Raw genomic sequence first — 25,027 nt, forward strand, 5'->3', positions numbered from 1 at the left:
GAATAAAATGAAAACAAATTAATGTCGCGTAATAATTTAATAAATAAAATAATTTTGTAGAACAATATATTATTTACTGAAATGTACTAATTTACAATCTTTTTCCTTTTAATATCTATCTTCAAATAACAAGTATTTTTTCTTTGAGGGCAGTTTCCTTAGAGATGTCCACGCTTTTATAAATAATATTTCGATACAAGAACCTGTATTTCTGTAAAATTATACATTATTCTAAATTTTCAGAAATGCAGTCAATTTTTTTCCCTAAATAAATTACACTGTTTTAATAAACTGTCCTATATTATTCGATAAAATTGCTTTTCCAAAATTATCACAGATTCGAATCGATAAAAAATTAAAACATTTGACCAATCATTCCGTTTTCCACGATTCGAATCGATCTATTCCCGCGAACGAGTAGGAATGGGAACAATTTTATTACTCTAATTATCATCGTCATCATATTAATCAATTATTAATTTCAACCGATATTGTCCCCTCAAAAGGGGACGTAATTTACTTTCGAGTCTCGTCGCGTTATAACGCAACGAATATACAGTTTATTAACTCCCTTTCCCATGTAAGCCATCGAGGTAATTCAAAGAACAATATGATAATAAACGAGCGGTCGTTGCTCGATACCAGCACGAGCTCGTAAAATGTTCGTATTTAAATATTCGTTCGCTGTATTTGCCCGCATTCATTGTTCCTTCCCTCAGAAGACTCATATTCTATAACGTTTTCAACGCGATAACTTTGCTTATTGTGCAAATTCGATAAGCGTGAAATATTTTCGACCTTAATTCCGCTTCGTATTGATAAAAGGTGGTTGTTTTAATAATTATTAAAACGTGAATTGTCATGCAAAAGGTTAAAAAGATTTTGCAAGGTTTGGGATCGATGATCAAGAGGATGATGTTTATTGGTCCAGTTATGTTCATGTTAATTTATTTGAAGAGTGGAAAAATCAATCGTTATTTTATCCTTTAAGATGATGGACGATTTAAAGTGATTTCAATGGCTTCCACGAATTTTATGAAATTCATAAAGATTGATGGTATATGAAAAAAAACAAAAGAGTTTTTACACATGTCGTGTAAATCAGATAGAAATTATTCAATTTATGATTTTAATAATTTTCTAAGGTAATAAAAATTGTGGAATTTTATGCTTAAATAAAAGCCTATCTAAATATTAACACTATTTAATTGTAAATATCATCGAGATTTAATCTTCGTTTTAAATTTATCCTTTTTAATTATCTTTGTTAAAAATGTAAAATATCGAATAGCCCGTGCTATATATCGAGATACTTGAATCTCAAGAATCGCATTTGTGATAATTATGATAGCGATTTTTAGTGTTGTATCGTTTGAAGCGCTCTCTGTTGACATTCAGAGAAATTGCTGTACGCTAGAAGCTTAATTATGCGAAATAATTAATGGTCCTTTCCACAAGTACGTCCAAGGAAGGAAATTTTCGGTTTGTACATGTTGATATTTGACGAGACTCTTAAGCAACGGAATAGAGACCATAAATATTAAATGAGACATACCACAGTCGAGATATAGAAGTGCTGTGATTTTGTATTCAATTATAATTAGAGCGTACGATGAACGAGGTGTGAATTTCTGTTAGAAACGTTTAGAATCTTCAAGTATATATATATATACTCATTATTTTGTTAAACAGATTTTACAAACATAGATTGAAATTTTACGAAAAATATTCCTTTTTAATGATATCAGAGAGGAGAAACTTTTTTCCAATACTTTTAAAAAAAGAATCTATTTTTGAACATTTTCTGTTTGCATGTAATAAAGAATCACAAAGATATTAAAAAAATTATTCTTCCAACAATCGTAAGAATATTTTTAATATATTTTTATTTGAATTGTCACTTTTAGAAGAAAGATGCAATAAATCTCTCTTAACATTCAATTATAAAATTATAATATTAAATTATATCCAAACAAAATTCCTATAAAAATTCATTACCAACGAATGTATAATTAAACTCCACGATATATGTATCATATCTATATATATAATATCCTTTTTTTCCAGAACAACTTTATCATCTCAACGCTATAATAAAATTACAGTTCGGCTGCCGGAAGCATCTGGCAGTAACTGCATGATTTTATTCACGGTTTCTCTATATTTTTCTCCCGGCATTTTACATTTTTCTCGTATTTTTTAATACATTTATTTTTTTATATCATACCATCCATAATTGCAAAAACGTGATGCTCGGAATAATTTCCGACCGAAGATTACATTCCAACCCTCCGTGACTAATTTAAATACATCATAATTGCATTCGAAATAAACTTCGAATATTACCATTAATTTGCCACGTGAACAGCTCATATTTCAAACACCGGGGTAAAATCAACATCGACGAGATCCACAGATCGATCTCTCTCCTCTCTTTCCTTCCCTCCCCTCCTTCTCCTCCTCCTCCTTCTCCTCCTGTTTCAAAAAAAAAAAATTAAAACCGTGAAATCGAATTCCAGCAATAAGTTCTATTTGCTCGACTCGATTTTATTAAATTTCCTGTATTTCGTTTGCGCGCGATACCGATACGCCTTCAAATAAAAGGCTTTCCACGGCCGGAATCGTATCGATTTGTTGTTTTTTCTTCTTTCTCTTTCTTTTTTCTCTCTCCTTTTTTTCCCTCCCCCTCCCCAGAGCACGACACGATACACCAGATACCGAATCGATGGTGAAATGCGCGAGGCCGTACAAGAGTCTTCGCACAGGGAGAACGACTTAATTTATAATCGTTGATTTTAAATTCAACGCGGGCCCAAACTCCTCCTCCTCCCCCCTACCACGCGCAATTCGCCACGCTGATGAATATTAATCGACGTTTAATCGATATTCCAAGGGAAGGTCGGCTGCTTTCGTAGAGCCAGCTTATTCTATTCGCCTTCTCTCTCTCGCCCGTGGAGTATTGTTTTTCTATTTTTCACGTTTCGCACCTTGGTGCAACCGTTTTGCGTGTGGATAATGAATAAAGGAGGGTGGCGAAATAGGAAGCGAATAAAAATTGGATACGGTTCTTCTCGGTTCTACGTTAAAGAGCGCTTCACCACTCGTTTTCTGTCGAGTTTTGCATGAATTTGTTCTTTTTTTCTTTTATTCTTTTTTTAATATTTTAGTTTTCTTTTTCTATTTTCGTTTGAGAGAACACGCTCGAAAGAGTTTCTTTCTTTTTTTTTTTTTTTTTTTTTTAATGAAGAAAGGAAAGGAATTTTATTTATAATCAAATTGAATTGAATAAATGTTAATTGAATCATGAACGAAGCTATTTGTTGATAAAATTGTTGTTTAATTTGGAAAGAGATGATATGATGGTATATTCTCGTAATAAAATATTGCGAATAAAATATTATTCGATTGTCGAAAAATAAATAAATTTTTGTTAATTATAATATGATTGTTATATTAAATTTTGTTGCCATATTATTATATCGTTGTTTTTTCCAGACTTTATATAATTTATAAATATTAATTATATACGTACATTTTGAAGAGCAATTTATGTCTTTACATTGTGTAACGTCCTAGTTGAAAAATGATGCTTACGGTTAATATGATATTATATTATCATCTTACATCTTTATCATGTTTATTTTTATCGTGAAAATGTATTCTCTTGAAAAAAAGGATGATTATCGATGCAAATCTTTTTGCTAGAACTATATTTTTTTGGCGACAGATTGTTTGCATGACAATAACACGTTATTTAAATTTTCTGCATAAAAAATTACGTATCAGTATGTTTAATTAATCTAAATCAGTTAATCCAATCAGAATTAATACGATATCCACGTACTGAGAAAGAAAAAACAAGCATATTGATAAAATAAATCCATCCCTATTGATCCCTACTGATTCAAAAGGAAGTACTTTGATGTGAGTGAATAATTATTCAGCATAAAAGATAGTTTTTTGAAATAAATTCATAAAATATTATGAAATGGAACACCACACATGGAAATTAATATTTCTGAAATATTTTAAAATGCAAAAATACATATTTAATCTCAAAATTAAATAAATAATTTCTATAATGTAAATATGAAATGGATAATAAATATTTTAATATACATAACAATTTATCATAATTTTTTTGTAAAATTGTTCGTTTCAAAATCTTTGACTGAAAAAAATATCAAATATATTTTACAAAATGAAAATTTCATTTCTAAAAATTTTTTATATATCGTAGATAATAAATTGAGTGGAATTTAAATATTTTAATATTTCTATAAAATTTTCACAATTTTATTACAAGAATAAAAACGCGCTTATTATAAAGATCAGCTAAATCTTCTTAAAATTTACCTAAGATAAAGTCTCTCATCCAATAACCAAACTTTCGTTTTAATCTCTTCAATATTCTTCGCAATTTGCAGCAATCTTTGAACGTTTCAAAAATATTGAAAATCCTTAAAAATTTTGAAAATGAGTCTAATCATCGCGCAGATCCACGAATGGCTTACGCACATCGCGATTTAACCTACTTATTCAAAACTGATCAAGATTTATCCTTCTTGTTCCATCTCATCTTTTATCCCTGGTTCTTTCTCTCTCTCTCTTTTTTTTTACCGAAATTTTGCCAGGGAAAAGGTTGGTTAATGCTGTTTCCTTCAAAAGACTGCAGCGTGAGCGAATTTTTTTCAATTAGCTTTATACAGTGGCCGTTGGATAACTGGACAAAGTGGTGCAGGATAGTACCATGTCATCAAAGTGTGAGTAAAGGACTTTTATCTAGCCTGTGTGATTTAAATTATCGAATCTTATCGAGTTTGAGATTGTTCATCCATTTATTTGCTCGTATAAATATTATTTGTCAATTCTATTCAATCCAAATGTGAACATACATAATTGGAAACAGGTATTTCCAGAATGTTGATCAATGTTATATGATACTATAGTTTACTATGCATATGTTGAAGACGAGAGTGAGGAACAACGAGATAGAATAATTGTTTAATTTTGGTATAGGTATTATTTTGATATAGATTTAAAATTAATAAAAATTAATAAAATTATGGAATCGTTGTCACAATCGTGCCACTATGGTTCAGACAAATGGTCGTGAAACGAAAAAGTTAAAAGGTCTATTGTTTCTTCACGATATACGATATACATAGTACGTACATAGTTTGAAGTAAAAACAGAGTCTTGGAATAACTGGAGTTTGGAACAATTTCGATTAAAAGACTGCAAAGTGCACACGGGAGGAGGAAGAGATAAATTAAAAGGAATTTGTCGTGAAACGAATAATCGTGACACCATTAAAAATTTAATTTACATAATGGCAGTTTTCCGATCCCAGTGAATGAATATGAATAATCGACGATTCGACTATGTTGGCCGAATAGAGGGCGCCGTTACACGGGTATCTGATACACGTTCTATTACAGATTATCGACTTCGTACCTCCTACGTGACTTGATTAATCGTCCAGCCTGTATATTTAATTTCTTGGTGCACAATCGATAGTGATTCGCGTAGTCAGGACCGGAACAATTATCCGTGAAGCAATACTCGAGCGTACGTGCTATGAATTGCCGAGTTGACGGCCGATTTGAATAGAATAGTTCGATCTGTCCCAAGGAGATCGTTGTTATCGGAGTTCCAGCGAAACGTGAGGGAGCTCAAATGAGCTTCGTGAGCTTGAAATTGAAAACGAGCTTCTGGAACGCTTATGTTCGAATTCTTCAACTTTTACTAGGATTAGATTTGGATTTGATTTGAAAATCCGCTAGATTGCGTTCAATTTCGAATAAAAATAGTCTATTCCTATGCATTCTATGATTACAGATCATCGTTCAAATTCGATACTTAAGATTTCAATCTAAAATAGTGTTTGGAATATTCACAATTTCAAAAAAGTGTAAAAGCATTTAAACGAATATTACATATGAAAATTCAATTAATATCAAACAACTCTGAATATTCACCAAAACAACCTTTCGACATCTAATCGACATCCCTTGGTATCATCCTCTCGAGCATTGACGTTCCAACGTAATACGGATCCGATCTCTAACTTATTTCTCACATTAATTGGTTTATGGAATAGCCGGGCGCGGCGAAACACGTGCCTTTGAATCGAAATAGTAGTGGGGAGAGTCCGTGATCGACGAAGGGAATGAACAAGAGCGAGAGGGAGGGTTGAAAACGGAAAGAAAACGCGTTTAAGCAAAACAAGAAACGTGGGGTCGACAAGGAACGAGAAGTGAGATGCGTATACGAGAATGGGTCGAGCGAAGGGCGAGGTAAGGAGCGGAGAGAGAGAGAGAGGCCCAGTGAAAGTATAAGCGCGATGCAGAGGGCACGAGGTTCGGAGTGGAGGAGCATGCGCGGGTGGGAGTGGCACCTTATTCGTCGTGCAGCTCCCGCCAAGGCTTTCTGTCAACTACGAACTCTCGTACCGAAAAGATACACCACCGGTCGACTGTCAACGCGTATCGCGATGCGCACGATCGACATTGTGACCATTCCGCGGTGAAATCATTTCCAGTTAACAATGTGACACGAGATTATTCGACATTACGTACCTTGTTTTTCACGCTTCATTTCCCTTTGTGTACACATTGGATAATGATTCTTCAGTGACGAGTGTTTCTCTCTTTCTCTTTCTCTCTCTCTCTCTCTCTCTTTCTCTCTCTGTTTATTACCATCGATGGCAATTGGAGCGTTAATTTGTCGTGTGTAATTACGTGGTGATTGAGGGATATCGATTTGGTCATCGAGGAATAGGATAATTACACTGGTTTACGGATCAAAAGTGATTGGATATGTGCACAGTGAAGTAAGGATAGTGCGACGCAGTGATGTCGATCGATAATATCGATCGAGATTTGGAGAAAGGGGGCAGCAGCGACAATTAACTTCGTAGACAGTGTCACGTGGTGTGCGGACTAAGTGACACGTGACTATGTCGCGTTCGAATGCGTTTTCAAGATTTTCTGGAAGTTACTAGAAGTTTGTGTTTATAATATCGTTAAATAGTGCAACAGAAGATGGAAAAAAATAATATGTAATACAGTGTGTCGCATGTACGTAGTGTACCAATGTATACGGATATTATAAAATATCTCTGATTCACCTATCCTTCGCTATCTTAACTTCTAATTACTATTTTAGAAGAGAAAACAAGGAACACGAAGATGCGATAGGATTGCATTGATGCTGAATAATGTGTCTTTGAGGAAAGATACTACCACTGTGGATAATTAATCTGGATACTAATTAGTCGTAAGCCAAAGAGACAAATGCGGATGGCTTACTGGTTCAACGAATTTGCTGATTAAACTCGCCATCGGACGAGCGACTAGTATCCGGATGAAAGGGCAGGTTAATGAGACCGGGGAGACGCCTCGAAAGCTTCTCGTAAGAACACGATACTGGAGAAACGGGCTCCGCGGTCCGAAAGTGCAGAGAAAATTGGCAATTTCCATCGAGAGAAGATAAGAAAAAGGATGTGGGTCACTTAAATATAACAAGCTTTTTTTTTTTTTTTATCTAGCTTCTGTCGAGTGATCCACGAGCGTCTTCACGAGTGTATTCGGTTGAGAAGAATATTCGTAATTCGATGATTTTAATGAGTTCCGTTTTGATCAAGATTATTTATGTGTATTAGAAATAACAAAATTTAAAAATATTTCTGTCTTTAATAGGCGAGCTATTTTTTTTATTTTTAGAAAATTAAATAAATAATAAAACGTTACGAGGTGATAAAAGTTTTAAGTATACCTTCCTCTATCAAATTGGATTATCGAAAACATATTAATCTCTTATACTGTAAAGATTCAAGAGATGATATTGGAAAAGAACTATTGTCCAATTTTTGAAAATTTTACAAGATAATTAAATTCCATTGCGTAAAGACGTAAAAAGATGGTCGAAAAGACATTTCGTTCGTACCAGATCGGAAAGATATATGAATAAAATATCAATCTCGGATTTACTTTCCCAACTTTTTAATGAAAGAATCATTCGATTTAATGTTCCGCAAAACTTCATCACCGAGAAAATTTCGAGCACTTTATTCCTCGATCTTTGGACTAGAATCAAACTATCCGGAATAAAGAACGAAAGAAAGAGTTGGTTCGAGAAAGAAAGTTCCGAAACGATCTCCAGCATTTCGTCACCTTGATCCAAACGATCTCGGCGGTCTCCGCCCATCGAACGTTGAAAACGTTCGAGCCACACGGAGGAATTGATCGAGGAATCCCGAACAAAATTCTTTCGTATTTCTCTAACCACGAGAACCTGTAGGCGGGGAAATAAAAGGAACGAGCCGTAATCTACCAAAGTGGAAACTCGCCAAGTCAAGTTAAAGACGTCCTCTGTCGAGGCTATCCAAGTGTCTTCCCAATTCTTCGGATTAACAGTCGCAAGGGTGCAAATTACACGGAGTGAGCGATTTCCTCGAGGGACGATCGGTCTACGCCCGAGTGACATTTCTCAGATGTCGAGCGAACGATGAAGCACTCGAGGCGAGCGAGTGGCTTGAGTGCCACTTCGATCGCAAACGATTCGTGTTCCAGGTGCGAGGGAAAGTGTCCGACGAAAATGCGGCTCGCACTACTGCTGCTGCTCTTCTCTTTGTTCGGGACAGGTGAGAGAACATTCTATCTTTCCGCCTTTTTCGCGTTCGCTCCGTGATATTAGATATCTTTCGACTTTTGGACTTGGTCCAGTTTCTTCAACATTTTGGATTGTATCTTTGGATGAAATTTAATAGGTTTGTACTACTTAGATCGAGATCTGATTTCAAGGAATGGAAATTGGAAAAAAAGTGCTGCTTTTGTTGTTAAATTCAAAAGTATCGAAATGGTAATGTTAATTTGGGGTTTCTCTCGAATTTCTTTAACGTTTTGGATTATATTTATGCTTTGGATGGATGATTATAAAATTACTTTTTTTACTTTTTACAAAATATTTCTAATATGATTAGAAAATTTAATGTTGGAACAGTTCTTCATTTCAATATTGTTAAGCTAAAAATCAAATAAAAATTGGTCTTCTAAACTAATAAAGAGACTGAAATTATTAATTCAAATATTTAAAATTGATGCAACTCATGATCTTTATAAAATATCCTTTATCGTAAAATATATTACTGCCAAATCTTCCAAATTCTATCAACTTTATAAAGTATTATATTTATTAAATTGTAAATCCAAAGGTTACAATAAAATCCCTCAAATCAAAGAAAAAAATTTTCATTAACCAAAGAAGGATATTTGAAAGGAAAATTAAACCAAAATTTCAAGAATTCATTTCAAGATTTACTTCTCTTTCACGTGTTCTTTTCAAATTTTCGTTGAATTAGTTTCAATTTCTTCAGCGCAAAATTTTTTAATTAGAAATCTTCAACGTGAAAAAAAATTACGTAATAGAAAATTCTCTATATTTTCAAGTAAATTAGGAAATTCCTTGATGTTTGAGAGGCAAATTATTTTAGCGCTTCGCATTTCTTTCTTTCTATTAAATATATAAAAGTCAGTTAAGAAAAATTAAAGGACAAATTCATCAGGGAACGTAAATTTCCGTTTCTCCTTAACGTTTTAATCTCTGATTCTCGGCTAGGAATTTAATCTTCGTCTAGGATAATTGAAACTTTTTCACGGATTTTCACCTCTTGTTTACGCATCTGACTTACTAGTCGAACAGCTCTGTAAATTGAATTGCGTTTTTTGTTCAGACTTTCGACTTCGAGATTATTTAATTGTTATAAGTCGATAATTTAATTTAATAAGAATATATATTTCGTGCTCCTTTATTCTTATGATATAAGTTTTTTTAAATATTAAATATAATAAATTAAGTATTTTTAGAAGGGATCATCTTTTTTTTTACTAATTATATAAATAGAAACGTATTTCTTTTGTCAATTATTACAAAAAAAAAATATATATATAATTTATAGAAATTCGATTTAATTATTTAACGAAATAAAAATAAAGTATGTGTTGTGCATTGAGCGTGGAAGGATTAATTAAAAGTTAGATTAAAATTTTCCCTAAGAGAAATTAAATTAAAATTACTAGTCACGTCTATACTATAACGTTTAATTAATAATTCAATTAATAGTTACAACTGGAAAAATAGTAAAATTTTTTTCTTGATCCCTCGCCTCTTCTTCTGTTAGGGTATTCGTTTTATTATAGGGTGAATAGTAAGTAAGAGATGAAAGTTATTAATGAATATAGGCACAGGGATGATTCAGGGAACAAGATTCTTCCATTTGGCGAGCCATCTGTTAGATTCTGTAGGGGATGGTTTTGAACCATTCATTGAAATATTGGAAGTAAAGGTGTTAAGTTTGGAAATATGTAAAATCCGTGAATGCTGGATGTCCCTGGATCTATCCGTATAACATGTAGATACTTTTACAAAGATATATTGAATTTTTAATCTGTTAGTTACGTTTGATGATGATAACTTGATAAGATGATAGGTGCACATTTTGAAAGGAAAAGGAAAAGTATACTATAATCCCCTAATCAGATAATAATTAATATATCGTCGTTTAATTCTGTCGAGATTAATAGAGAAATTAATAAAATAATTTCTGCAAGGAATAAATTACGTTATAAATAATATAAATTCATGGAATTCAATAATGAAATGAAATAATCGAACAAAACGAAAATCGAAAGATCGATACAAAATATAAAATACGTAATAATATAAAATATTTTAACGATTTCTGAATGAATCGTTCAATCATTTTATTTCGAAAAAGCAGAAAGATAACAATATTGATCATAACATTATGATAATTCAGCGAACGAGTACGAAATTTATATTGGATCGCTCCGATATAATGTGAAATATTTATTGAAATATTTTGCAATTATAATTCGTCAAAGACGACTATTTTTCACAGATTTCAGAGACAAAGTTGGAGAAATTGATAATTATCAATGCGTTAACCATACGTTCACAACGAGTTCATTAGCGTTTGTCGACGCGCATCGCTCGAATTTAATTAAATAATGCGTCAAAGCGAAATTTTGACGTGAAAATTTTGACATGGATACCGACACTTGGAGGATCCATCGGGATAACATCGACATTAAGGGTGTTCGGGTATCAGAGTAATATTTTATCGCGTATCGCGTTATTTTGATAAACGACACTTGGCTTTTCGTATCTCTACATATTCATACACCCCATTTGATCCCAATCGTATTTCTTTTTCTCCTTTTTTTTTTTTATTTAATTATTTTACACGTTTTCATGAATTTTTCCGATATAAAAAAAGTATCACTTGAAATGACGTTTATCGAACCTGTCAATGATTGCTGCAAAATGTTCAAAATTATACGTATGTTCGTGTATGAATTGAATGAGATAAAAAAGTGGTGTAAAATATCAATCCAGTAAAATTAACGAATATTTTTTAAAGATTGTCAAAATTTATCATTTTACGTTTCAATTTTCATATTGTTTCTGTTCGCGAAATCTCTTCAAATTTCGTAACTTTTTGATACGGATGATGTATTCAAACTCTTGTCTAACTTCTATAAAACTTACAACACACTGTTTCTCAATCGTTGCGATGTTCTCTCGAAACACTTGAAATTACGAAGACGGCGTATTATTATTTAGAATCTAAAAAAAAAAAAATCTAAAATAAGATATTTAATCAGGGGGTTGAAATTTAATCGTGTTCAATATTTTTATGCTACAACCGTTATAAATTCTCTGTGCTACAATATTACAGAAATATTTTGCTCGTTCGCATTTCCACGATCCACGATAATTTTAACATTTCATAATAAAAAAAAAATGCACAACTTTTAAAAGATCCACCGATTCTATCTCCATATCTGAAATAATGACGGCGCGATTAAAGCGAAGAACTTTCCTAATTCGACCCAACGAGGCTCCCAGACGCGCCTGTTGTCTCCTCTCGACGCGTGAAAAGCACGAGTTGAAAATTGCGAGCGAGGCTTTAAAAAAAAAAGCGTAGACCGGTCGCGATACTTATACACGTATCGAGCTCGGTAATCGACGTTTTTAACCGTTTCGGTCGGTTGGACGAGGTTTCTGTAATTTTCATTCACGGTTCACGGTAAATACGAATGCAAATGCGCAAGCGAATCGACCGTTGGGAGAAAGGGAGGAGGAGGAGGAGAAGGATGAACGGATGATTGAAATCGCGTGTAATGAATATTTCAGCGGGCCGAATTTTTTAATATATTTTAACTCGGTTATTCCCAGTGTTTTGAGGAAACGTGGTGTAAACGGGGTGAAATTTCAATATTCGAAACAACGTTTATTACACGCGGTGAAAAAAAAAAAAGAAAAAGGAAAAAAAAAGAGGAAGAAAGAAATGATGGGATTTTTATTGAAATTATAAATGAAAGTTAAAGTAGGAATTCAAGGAATTTGCGTGAATTTGATGGCTACGAGATTTATGACGAGAAATATAAAGTGGTTTATCGTTTCAAGATTAAATATTTATTTATTCCAAGTGAGAAATGCAAAGTGTATAATTGATAATGTGAATTTAATAAAGAGAAAAAAGTAGATATATTTATTTGATCTAAAAATCGAACGATTTAAGGTAAATTATATAGAATAATGAGATTTAAATAACCATTTATAACTTTTGAGTGATTCATAAGGAAAATGTTAGTATTTATACTTGTAGAAGTTATTCTCGAGAAAATAAAGTATATAGCTTGAATTTGAGCTTCGAACTTTTCTCTTTGCAACCCTTGCATTTCCTTATCTTATGTTTTCAAGGTCAAATATTTTGTCTTACCTCTCGTAGAATGCCTTGGAAGAATCAAATATTTATTTAAGAGCTTTTATTTTGATTCTAAACTTCCAAGGCTGTTTATTCGAGCTACGAATAAAAAAAAAATGAGGATTTCGGTTTGACTCTAATTTCTTGAGATCAAATATTTATTTAAGAATCGTGAAAAAATATAGCTTTCACCTTGAATTTTCCAAGGTCAAGCAATTTTCAGCTTTCATCTTCTTCCGTTTCTTCATCTTTCGTTCAAGTTTGCGATGTATAATATTCATATATTCGATTAAATATAAATCTTTCTCTTTTATTTTTCTCCCTTATTATTTATTACGACGATTTATGAACAGTATATAACATATATTCATATTTCCCCGTTTCGAAACACAAACACGTTTCATCATCCGCCGTAATTGTTTACACTTTGTTTCCTATCATTTCCAGGAATATCCGTTTTATCTTAACTATTGTTCCATCAAATTGTTTTGTCCAATTTCTCGAATCAACGTGACACGTGTACACTCATGTACATCTTTTTCATTCTATATTTTCATTAATATTTGCACGTTAGATTCATATTCCTTCGTTTATTATTACCATTTATTTTACATTCAATATTCGTAATTATTTTCATACGTTGTTATCCGAAATTTCAAAAATTCCTATACCTCCCACGAAATATTAATTTTAACGCAATAAATTATACGATATATATTCATTTCGTTCAATTTCGCGAATACCATAGCAATCATCACTTTCAATCTTGCGAAGAGAGGAAAACAAGAGTTAATAAACTCGGTAACTTTACACTCGAATCAAATTCAAATTAAACGCAACTTCTAGCATTCATCCGACAAAGCGAATTCGAAAACAAGGATTAATGACCTAGAAATGCAAAGCAGCCCTCCCCCTTCTCGATATCGTCACGGATCATCAAAGTAAAATGCACCTCGATGCTCGAACGTTTCGCAATTATACGCGAATCGTTCGTGGTAAATTGGAGATCGTGTATCCATTGCGACCGAATATCAGAAACGTTGCAATATCGAGTCATGGAGGGACAAAGGGCGTGTTGCGAATAAATTTGGAAAACGTGTCGCGATGTAAAAAAGAAAAAAAGGGATAAAGGTAAAAAAAAGAGAAGAAGAGGGGGGAATGGAAAAAGGGAGGAAAAAGAAAAAAATGGGGAAAACAACGAACGATGGAAATGAAGGTAACGTGTATACGAACGTTGAAACGAAAGAGCGAAATCAATTTACAGAGGGCTTAATGCGGGGAGAGGGGGGGGGAGGGGGGCTGTGAAGTTGACAAACAAGTTTCAAAACTCGTTATTGAACTCATTAGTAGCTTAATTAAGGAAGAAAATCCATCGTGGTTTTTTCCCTCCCCCTCCCCCTCATTTATAATTAAAAACAGGAAGGAAAGAACGATATCCCATGTTTTATTTTATAGAGAGAGTGGAAATCGTGGAGTTTAATATTAATATTGTAATTGGAAATATAAAAATATGTGATTAATATTTTTATATTTGATATTAATATATGAAAGATAAATATTTAAGATAAAATATACGTCTGCAAGCTGTTTTAAGTTTGTATAGACAATTAATATCACTACAATATATTTGACTTTAATAATGACGATCAATTTATCCAATCTTCGTTCCATCATGTATTTGTTCGAGCCAATATTTGCAAAAGTCAACTCCCCTTATATCATATTTCTCGTATAGCTTGGTTTTTTAAAATTTATTCTTGCAAATATGACTAATAGTGTATAAAAGATATTATCTAGAGGAAAAATCTATCTTAAAATTTTTCCAATATTGATGAATAATTGCTTAAAATAATGCAATTCCAATTAAAAAAAAAATAGAGACGAACGAATTTCATCCTCTCAATATTATTAATTCCCTTGGTTTACTTAATTCGTTTAATTTGCTTTATCAAATTTATCATTCTAGAATTTAAAATGTATCTTTATATCTCAATATTACATAAAATTTAAAAAAAAATATTGATGGATTAATTTAAAAATAAGCAAAAATCAATTCATATGATCGTATATAAAAGTTAATATAAATTTAATAGTTTGTCACATGTTGGAAAGAATGTCTTTATCGAAGCAAAAATCGTTTTCCGGACGGAAAACTGTTGCAACGGTTGATTTCATTCGTTTATAGCCTATCCTTTCGAGGGAAAATCGCGAGAAATTTTTGTTTGAAAATGTAGAATCTTCTGGAGCAGAGCTAGAATTCATGGCCGTTTCCGCCATTTCTCTTTTCTATCGGTTGAAATGTGAACTGCTTAGCTGGCGTTCCACCCTCCCCAGGAAGAAAAGGAAGAGATTAAGCGGGGCTGGATCGGAAGCGCGAGGATTCTGATTTCCTATCGAAATTCGTTGCTCTATTTCCACGTTTATTACGAAACATATGTACACTCGTGCGCAATAAAACAGCTGGGATATTTGCACACCATTCTATTTATTGCTCTAATAAATAGAATCAGAAATTTTCAATGTGTCGATTGTGACAAATATTAAGATCATCAGCGTACTTTATGTATTTATTAACGTGATTATATTGTTCACGAATATATTCGTATCTCTTTATTCAAATTTCTCTTCTTTTCAAAATACAAGCCCGTCGATCGCGAGAAATAATCGTTTTCAAAAATCATCTAAATTAGATCAAAGTGTATCTCGTATTCTTATGAAAATTTTGCATGAAAATCATCCAATATTATCTCAAGTTCGATGTAACTTCTTGTAATTAATTACAAGACATGGAATATAATGAAACATTTAATTATAAAAATCTGAATTCTTGTAATTCCCATTCTATTATTATAAAAATGGTGTCAAGGATTGTTTTCGTTTGCTCGATAAAAACTTTCGATAATAAAATGAGCTCAAACACGTTATAAATACGCGCGTTTCTAATTAAATCCAGACAGTTCAATCGATTTCTCGAAAGTAAATAAAGCCACGCGATCAAAATCTAAGAAGGGATGATTCACCGGACTTGATGCAACTTGGAAAATTAAAATTCATAAGTATGAAGATGATACCTCGTTCCCTTGAAGTTTTGATCTTTGCTCTTTTAAAGTTTCTGAGACGAATCACGGTTAGTTTTGCCCGGCAAACGTTTGAGGTACTCGTCGTTAGTCACCTTCAATGCAAATCTGGTGAATGTAAATCAGGCAATATATCAAGTAGATAGGTGACCAGATTGATTTATCGGTCTACTGTTATTGAGCTCCCTAAGGAGAGGAAGTAATGACGTCTTCTTAGACAAGACATCGCAATTCCTCTTATACGCTTCCTTCGACATACAAATTTGATTATACCGTCAAATTTAACGATTTTTGCCTTAAAAATTCCAAAATTTCGATTTTTTTCATCATTCTCGTTCTCAAAACGTCGAAGATTCCAAAAATAGAACTTCGATTTGCGATAATTTCAATAAACAAACGCAATTCAACGATTTATCCAAAATCATTATCCCTTATTACTTACTCTGAAATTAAAAATCTAAACTCTTTCGAAATTAACCTAATCCAATTTCATCTTCTAGCAAAGAAATCCGAAATGATATATATATAATCCGATACACGCGTACATTTATTTCGAAAAATTCCAAGATTCGAACACTCGTTGAGGGGAGAAAACAACCTCACCACTTCCGTAATTATCGCACAAATGGCGGGTAACGCGAGAACGATCTTGCCACGACGAGGGAATCGAATGCCTCCTTGGTAGATAAGTCGAGTTGGAATAAATCAGGGAGAGGCATTTGCTCGTAAACATTTCTCGTGGAAACCGCGAAACCGGGTTTTCATCGGGGGAGAGGGGGATGCATTCGCCCAGAGGGAGGTTGTGTGCACGGCGGAAAAGGGAGTCGATGGGTGAAGGGAGGGAAAGGCGACGGTGAGAAACGTGAAAGAAGCTGCGCCGAGTAAGGACGAATGGGCGGTTGTGCACACGTAAAGTAAGCGTGGAGATTATGCAAACGGCAGCCAATTCGATTGAAGTGCACCGCAAACAACCCCGCAGTTTTAACCCATTCGGCTAAACGCGGCCATAGGGTCGCCACCCATTAGAATATATCCAGCGTAGTCCATGCGGGGGAGGAAGGGAGGAGAGGGTGTTTCATTAAGTTTGCATTATCGGCTCCAACCTGTGATTCATGGATTACCAGCAACCTTCTTTGAGCATCGTCACCGGCCGGTCGCTTTAATTCGCGCGTAATCCCTCGTGTATACTCGTGGATCGAATATAACGAGTGTTTGATAAGCTTTTAAGTCGTTTCTCTTTGTTGGTTTTGGGGGATGGTTGGATGGTCGATCGTTGGTATATTGATTAAGAAACGTTTGAGTGTGTAGCGAGGATCGAGTGTTGGAAGTGTTAAGTAATTAGGATGCTGGGCGATGGAAATAGTTGGCACGAGTAAACTAAGTTGAAGACAGTTAAATCAGTATTATTACAGAGACGGAGAATCGAGAAATGTTCGATGGGATATTTGGTAATGGACGAATGTGTGATATTGCACAACATAAAATTTGAAAGGATCGAATAATGCATTTTCCAAAGGAAATCTAATTTTATCCATCCGGATAGCATGGATTCTCGATCATGAGTAATCGTGCTTCGTAACGAGTACGAGATAATTTTTCACGTCCGAATGTACCGCAAGAAAAATTACCACGGATCCTCTCGGAAATCGATCAGAGTAAGCTGACCGGCGGATTCGCGACAGAACGCGATCAATCACCTCGTAGCGAATCCGCCGCGAGGTAAATGAGCTTTTTTCTCCTTCTCTTCTCGATGATCGTGCAAGAAAAAAAAAAAAGACCGAATGATAAGCATACGATCGTTTAAATTCATCGTTCAAGCTTGCGCGATTCACTTTTAACTTTTTTTTCTTTTTCATTTTGCGGAGAATTATTTTGTAATTCTCAGATACTTTTTACTTATGATTCTCGATATTTAAGAAAGGATATATTCGATTCGTATTTTTGTCGTTTTAATTAAGTCTCGCTGCAATTTTATATATAATAAAGTATGAGAAAAAAATAATGATGCATTTATTTATACATCTGAAAAACGAATAAAATCAATTCATTCCTTTCTTCTTTTCCTCCCCTCTTATAAATATAATTACCTGTTCGGAGAATAAAACATTCTATTTATCGCTAAATCAATTTTCCACTTGAGTGGAAGCGTCAAACGCATCACTCTCTCCATTGTCTTCCCACTCTTAATATATTTTTCACGACATTTGTTCGCAACGTTTGATCCAGAAATGTAGAGAAACGTTTCACGAAGAAGAAGTGGTACTCACTTTCGCACAATAGAGGTTGGTTAAAAAAAAAAAAAATGGCGCGACAATCGTTGGAACGACTATGTTTATCGCATCGAAATTACGTTTTCAGACGCGCTCGTGCATAGAGGCGACAATCACGAACGAAAAGTCGGTGAAAGAGTCCGGGTATTAATAAAGACCGCAATATTTCGACCTTATGCCGCGGATAATTCTCAGGCTTTTATCGTTTTCATAAACGTGGTTCAGGTTCAACCATCCCTAATCTCGTCTCTCTTTCTCTCATTTCTTCTCTTTCAACTGACGCTTTCGAAAAATTCTTCACAGGTGAACGATAAGTCTCTCTCTACATCCTGCTTTTATTCTGTCTTTTAGAGTGATTATTTCTTCGAAAAATTAAAGTTCCCTTCTTCTTTAAATGTACATGTATATTTTAAGGATTTTGAACAAATATTATATTTTTATTCCACTTTGCGATCTTTGTTGGATGTTTGACGAACAGAATTTTGTTTCTAATCTATACACAATAGTGATTATGTATAAAAGGTAGTAAGTAGAGAATTTTTATACGTCGAGTATGTAAATTATATTTTAATATATTGATAATATATCTTTCTAAATCCCTTCAAGATTGAAATCTTGTCATGGTGATAATCCAACTTGAAAATCTTTTAGGTTTTGAAAGCTTCTGAAAATAAAGAAATGAATAAAGGGATATTATAAAAATTAGAGATTTAAATTATTTCTTATTTCCATTTCATTTGGATTGTTAACCAATAGACTTAAAAGTCGTATCCTGTTTCTTTCTTAACAAGAAAACGTTAGCTGTACATCGAGTCGGTGTACAATGTTTTATTAAAGGGTGTCAGTTTGAGTGAAAAGTTCCTCGTTCCTAGACTTTAATAAAAACATATAGGGCGAGTGCCAAGTTGTCGTCGAATAATCCGCGTTCTTATGAATTTCTCAGCTTGCCTCGAAAGAAGTTCAAAGTGCACTGTCGTTCAAAGACGTTTCGGGACGAACAGTTCCGTCTCCGCTTGCTCGAAATTCCCTTCTGATGTCTGGATAGGACAGGCAAGGCTTTGAGGATCATAGATTTACTAGGAACCGTCACGCTGAATAATCCTTTGTCACTGTAGAAATTGAAGATTTCTTTCTCGAATTTCTCAGATTTTCCACACATTTTGGAAGAAATTATTTCTCGAGAAATGAAAATCTTTGATCTCTTTCCTCGTTGAGAAAAATCTCAAGAGAGGAATTAGGAATCTCTTGATCTATCAAAATTTTCCTTTCTTCTGCCTCCTAATTTTCGATTCAAAAGTTATTAAAATTTTGAGGAATTTTGAAGAGAAGTGATCGATGTTCGTTCCTATTATGATAAGATTAATCCTAAATTTTATTCGCATTTAATAATGATCGTTTCTATCCTGCCATCTTGCAACAAGATATGCACGAAGGTAGAATTCTTAGCATCTCGAGTAAAAAATGTAGATCTCTTCCGTCACATTTTGCAAGTACAATTGATTCTGTAACATTGCACACAGTATTTTTAATATTATGCGAAATCATCCTGAATATTATGAAATTATTCAAACGATGAGAATAATTCAAGCTTATTCAAAAACAGAGTATTAAGCTAATGTCTATTCTTGGTAGATGGTCTTGTAGATTAACCTTAATGGTCTAAAGTAGAGTAGTTTGAGAATATTTTAGAAAATAATAATTCTATCAATATTTTGAAATACTTTAATCATTTTTTAAATAAAAAAAAAGAAAAATTTAAATAAATTTATTCTTCTCCTGGTATTATCTCTTTCATCAAGTATCAAAGTAATATTACTACGATTAAGCGGTCATAAAAGCTTCTTCTACTTCTTATGAAAGATTGCTAATGAACTTTTTCTCTACTTCATCTTTCTCTTTATTATCAGGTAGTATCGAAGTCCATTATCCGATGAATTAGTAATTATTTTTTTACATCATTGCTTTGGGAAAATTTTAAACTTATTTTTTTTAATAAAGGGACAGCAATTTACTCAAAATAATACCAATAATTATGATAAAAAGACTATATAAATTATCTTTTCTGTCTTGTTTTGACAATTCATCCGTATAATGAGAATTTCTTCCAAGAAACGTAAGAAGTTCAGAAGAATTTGTAATTAATCGGACATGGATGAAAAAAAATTTTCTCTCTTTTTTCCCCAATAAAATTCCTGGGTTAAACAAGGTATGTCGTTTACTTTTATCAGAAAATTTCTTATTTTTCTTTCTATTGTCCTTGCTCGAATCATCTTGTTTTTGCTCGATCCGTGAGCGAAACGTCATACTATTCTGCACTAGTTCCTGTTCGCGCAGGATTAAGTTCTGCCTAGCGGAAATCCTCTCGTCCAGGTCACGATTCAAAATCCTGTGCATTTTAATCGCGTCTAACAGAAAAAATAAAAAAAAAAAAAAAAAAAGAAAAGAAAACTGAAGAAGTAAAATGGAAAAATTGTCACTTTACATCACGTCTATGATATTAGAATTATTATTGTAAATTAGAAAAATTTTAAGCGTGCCTACATTTTCCTCTAATCGTCAATTGAACGATTTTAACACGAAGAATATTATATAAAACATTTCCAAAATTGCAACAGACACAGATCTTTCTGATCAAGGTCCTAACAATAACAAATTCTTTTAAACTCCAACTAAAAAAAAGTTTTTAATCCGTTGAATTATTTGAAACGGAAGAAAGCACAGTAGTCTACACAAAAAAAAAGAAAATTGCTATTTTAATCCTTCCAACGTAAATTTCCAACCGAATATATTATTCTCCCTTATTTCTTAATCCATCGCCCAATCATATGGATTAAAAATATAAAATTTTCATCCCCAATAATTGCAACGCTTGGACAATATCAATTCGGGACGATTCGATTCAATTACAATAAATAAACACGGCCATTAAAACCGTATGATACGATCCAAATATCGAATCGATCGACCGTGGAAAAGCCATCGAGCGCGGAAACAATCAGTCCTCTTGTAAAATTTTATTTTTTGCCAGGGAACAAAGAGTAGTATCGATATATCGGGGATTACGCGCAGAGAATTAATCGCGGATTCGGTATCGATTGATCTTTTGTCGGGAACGTCGGTTCGACGCTCGTCAAACAGGGAGGATATTCAGCAAGAATCTGTCCTGGCCATTAAACGGAGAGCCGGAATCTCGATTCGATGCGCGGATTACAGCCGAAGCGAGTAACGCGCCGCCCCAACCAAACCGACGTGAAAACGCCACTCGACCATCTTATTGGCCGTGTGTCACCGCTTTGCACACGTGCAAAGGATCGGACACGTTACGACGGATTCTCTCTCTCTTTCTCTTCGTTCGAATGGACGAGTATCGAAAGCACCGATTCGAAGAAGCGTATGAAAGATCGCGGAGAGGAGTGTGTTCACGAGGAGATTTAACGTGCGTGGGTAAAAAATATGTGCTGCGAGAGAGATGGATTTGGAGAAATGGGGGAGGGAGATTTACGAGAGAAGCTCAGTTATTGACGTTTGGAAATTTCGATAAAAGGAAAGGAAGTTCGGGCGGGGAAGGGAAGCTTTGAGAATTCTGAAAATATTGTACTTATAAATTTAAAATATCTGATAATCTGTAAATATAGAAATGTGTTTCGATAAAGGGGAGGTGGATTTGGGGATGAAGGTGGAGAGAGAGAAAGAGAGTTTGAGAATTCTGAGAATATTTTATTCATAAATTTAAAATATCTAATAATTTATAAATATGGAAATTTGTTTCGATAAAGAAAGATGTGGATTTAGTGGAAATAGAGAAGGAAAGGGAATATCTATTTATAGATTTGTTAAAATCTATTATATTGTAATTATTTAATAAATATGTGCATAGAAAATTCGAATTTAACTAAATTAAGTTTTAGAAAATGCACAATTAAATGCATAATTATTTATAAATATATTTTATGCAAGACGTTGTTCGGAGAATTTTCGAAATTTGGAAATATTTTGAGTTCACGAATGATATTTATAATAAATAATAAATAATATTGATTTAATTAATCTGAATTGAATTTTTTTTTCATTGCTAAAAAATTCTAAAAATATTTTGCGATATTTAAAAATTTCTACATTATACAATCTTTCCTTAAGTTTAAAATTTTTCTCGATGAAAAATGGAAATTTGGAGGAAAAAAATTGCAGGGGAAAAATTTTGCTTGTTTAACTACAGAGGGTTAAATAATGTGAATTCTCTTCGTTAAATAATTCCCTGTTAGGAAAAAAAGCAGAAAGAGAAACGAATAAACTCTCATCCAACTGAAAAATTTTTTGCTTTCTCTTTATACTAGACCAGTCTGTTGTCAACGACACCAGCTATTCCCACAAATTGTGTAATTTTCGATCCATTACATTTCCATGAAGTCTTTTCGTTCCATTAAATGGGATAAAAAAAAAAAATCCATTCCACGTCGAGAATGGTTTTCAACGCGAATCACTTTTTCAACGTGATTTTTCTCCAAATGAAATCCCTCATGAAATACATTAATCACGTTCATCAGAACGTTTGATGCCATTTAAAGGAATGACTGGAAAATCGAAAAAGATTGATTCCACATTTTTTTTTTTCGAATTTCAGACAAAGAAAATTTCAGTGGTGTAATTTCAAATATTTCGAGTTTTTAAAGAATATAAATAGAGTTTGTTATACATATATTTTATATAACCTTTAATATTTAATTAATTTGATCGGAGAGTTTGGCGAATTCGATCATCGGAATTGGAACGAGGATTGGTGAAAATTCACCGATGCGTTATAATAGGCTCCATCATTGGAATATTAAAGGGAAACGATTCTTTAACTCTTTTGCGCGGCGAAATCCAGCGCAGAACGCACATCGTGAATAACAGAAATTCAACTGTGCAATCAATGAATGTCGAATGAATGTTTTAAGGTGTCATAGGAAAAATAACGAGGATTTTGAATTTCTTGAAAAAAGAGATTCTCGCGATTTATCATTTTTCTACATCGATTGCAAAGAGTGCATTTGAAGATGGAAAGATTCATATTTCAAAAATTATGAAATATATTCTAAAAAATCAGAATCGTTGCCAATCTTTTATTCATGTCACGCGACAATCCTCCAATATTGCGAATATAATAGTGAATTTCAATGATAATGATGCGCGTATGGCCTTATTCAAGAACTATAAAAAGTGAATAATTTGAATTTTCAGATATGCGATATCTTTTCGGCGTAAAAATACGAATATTCTTATCAGCTGTTTCATGTTTCTGTTATTGTTTTTTCCTTCACTTCACAATTGTTTTAAAAAATTAATATCCATTCCTTTCAATTTTTTGGTCGGTCGCTTTGAATTTTGTTAACGAAACAAGGTGGAGGGAAGATGAGAGATACCGGCCATCAAAACTCGAGGCTTCAAGCCATGAAATTTGAAAAACGGACGATGAAGCTTCTCTGTCTCGCGCATTATGTAGAATTGCTGGTCTTCCATGAAAAGCTTGTAAAAATACACGCGCGTGTACACGTGTATAAGGTTCAGAGGCGAATAAAAGTGAATTTTTTCGCTCGCGGCGTTGCGAAAATAAAGGAGAATTCTCGTGAATTGTCCAATTCGGGAAATAGTGACATTCTTGCTAGGAGCGATGCTTGTTTTAATCCAAGAGAGGATCGTGGCAATTCTTTGAAGACGAGGCTCCACGAGGTTTTTAAGGTCATGCTCATTTGTTTTTTCCCTTTAAAATATTAAATCTTCCTTACGAGATCTTTTTTTTTTTTTTTGGATTCTTGGATAGTCCAAGACGTATCTGCGAATGCCACGAAACGGGCCAAGAGTATTTTTGCCCGGAATTAATTATGATGTCGCGTTGTTTCCTTATTTTTCTCTCTCTTTCTCTCACTTTTTCTTCTATATTTCCGCTTCTTTCTTGGACGAACGATAAATATTTCACATTCGCGAAGATCGAATTAACGATCTGTCTCTTCGAGTTTTAACGCGTTATAATTATTTACGTTATTCAACATAATTATGAGATTATGAATATTAATATTAATTACTTCGCTGCTTAGTTCTTTGAGACGAAACGAACCATATATAATAAATTGAATATATTAATATTAAAGCATTAACATTATAATCATCCAATGTGGCCACCACTTAATTAAAGTCCACACGATTCAACGTTGTGTTTGACACGCGTACGATCCTAGCCATCCACTCTTTCAAAGAAGAATTTTCCACTATCTTTTCAAATTTTCTCTCGTATTATCACGAATTTCAACGCTAAAAAAAGATCGAACAATATTTCCCAACCATCCTTTTCTTTTTTCGAAAACAATTCTCCGTCCGAATACCTTTCTACCAATAATTTTTACCACTTCTTTTACCAATAATTTTACCTTCTGTTCCGACGAATTTGCGCGACCAGCTCGACACGCCATCCTCCCCCCTTCAAATTCCTCTAAATCCGATTAACCTTCCCATACACGATTATCGCAAACCCCCTTCTACTCCTCCCCCCTTTAGTCGTTCGAAAACGTTCGCGAATTGTATCGACAACACGGGCATTTAACGTTCAACACGCGGAGGTGTTAACGGACTTTATAAATCAGTTAGGAACCGTCGTCCAGCGCGACAATCTCTCCGAAAGTTTTCGAGCACGGTTAGCCGTTTTCAACCACGCCTTGGCTCGTGATCGTGGCTAGAAATAGAGGGGGGTGAGGGAGTTTATCCACCAGCCGCGAGGGAAAAACGAATCCCTTCATTGCGGGGTTAATGGATTAAGTTGGAAGTTATTCTTTCTGCTCGTTCCACGACCTGTGTGTGTGTGTGTGTGTGTGTGTGTGTGTATAATCTAGTTTCGGTAGGGGGAAGGTGAG

At 33.7% G+C, this 25,027-nt stretch overlaps 1 protein-coding gene across 3 annotated transcripts in view; it reads left to right on the plus strand.

Moving 5' to 3' along the window:
- The first annotated feature begins 6,377 nt into the window (after positions 1 to 6,377).
- The window catches only part of LOC107995359 (uncharacterized), a 184,122-nt gene continuing 165,472 nt past the window's right edge, over positions 6,378 to 25,027 (plus strand). The window contains exons 1-2 of one of the 3 annotated variants that reach the window (XM_062078189.1): positions 6,385 to 7,082; positions 7,171 to 8,647. In XM_062078189.1, the coding sequence (XP_061934173.1) occupies positions 8,512 to 8,647 (136 nt within the window). In that variant the 5' untranslated portion in view covers positions 6,385 to 7,082; positions 7,171 to 8,511. Of the gene's footprint in view, positions 8,648 to 25,027 lie in introns of all 3 variants that reach the window. The other 2 variants (XR_009830848.1, XM_062078190.1) reach the window with 2 other exon arrangements.

The sequence above is a fragment of the Apis cerana genome, linkage group LG8 (assembly GCF_029169275.1).
Source record: "Apis cerana isolate GH-2021 linkage group LG8, AcerK_1.0, whole genome shotgun sequence".
Taxonomy (NCBI): Eukaryota; Metazoa; Arthropoda; class Insecta; order Hymenoptera; family Apidae; genus Apis; species Apis cerana.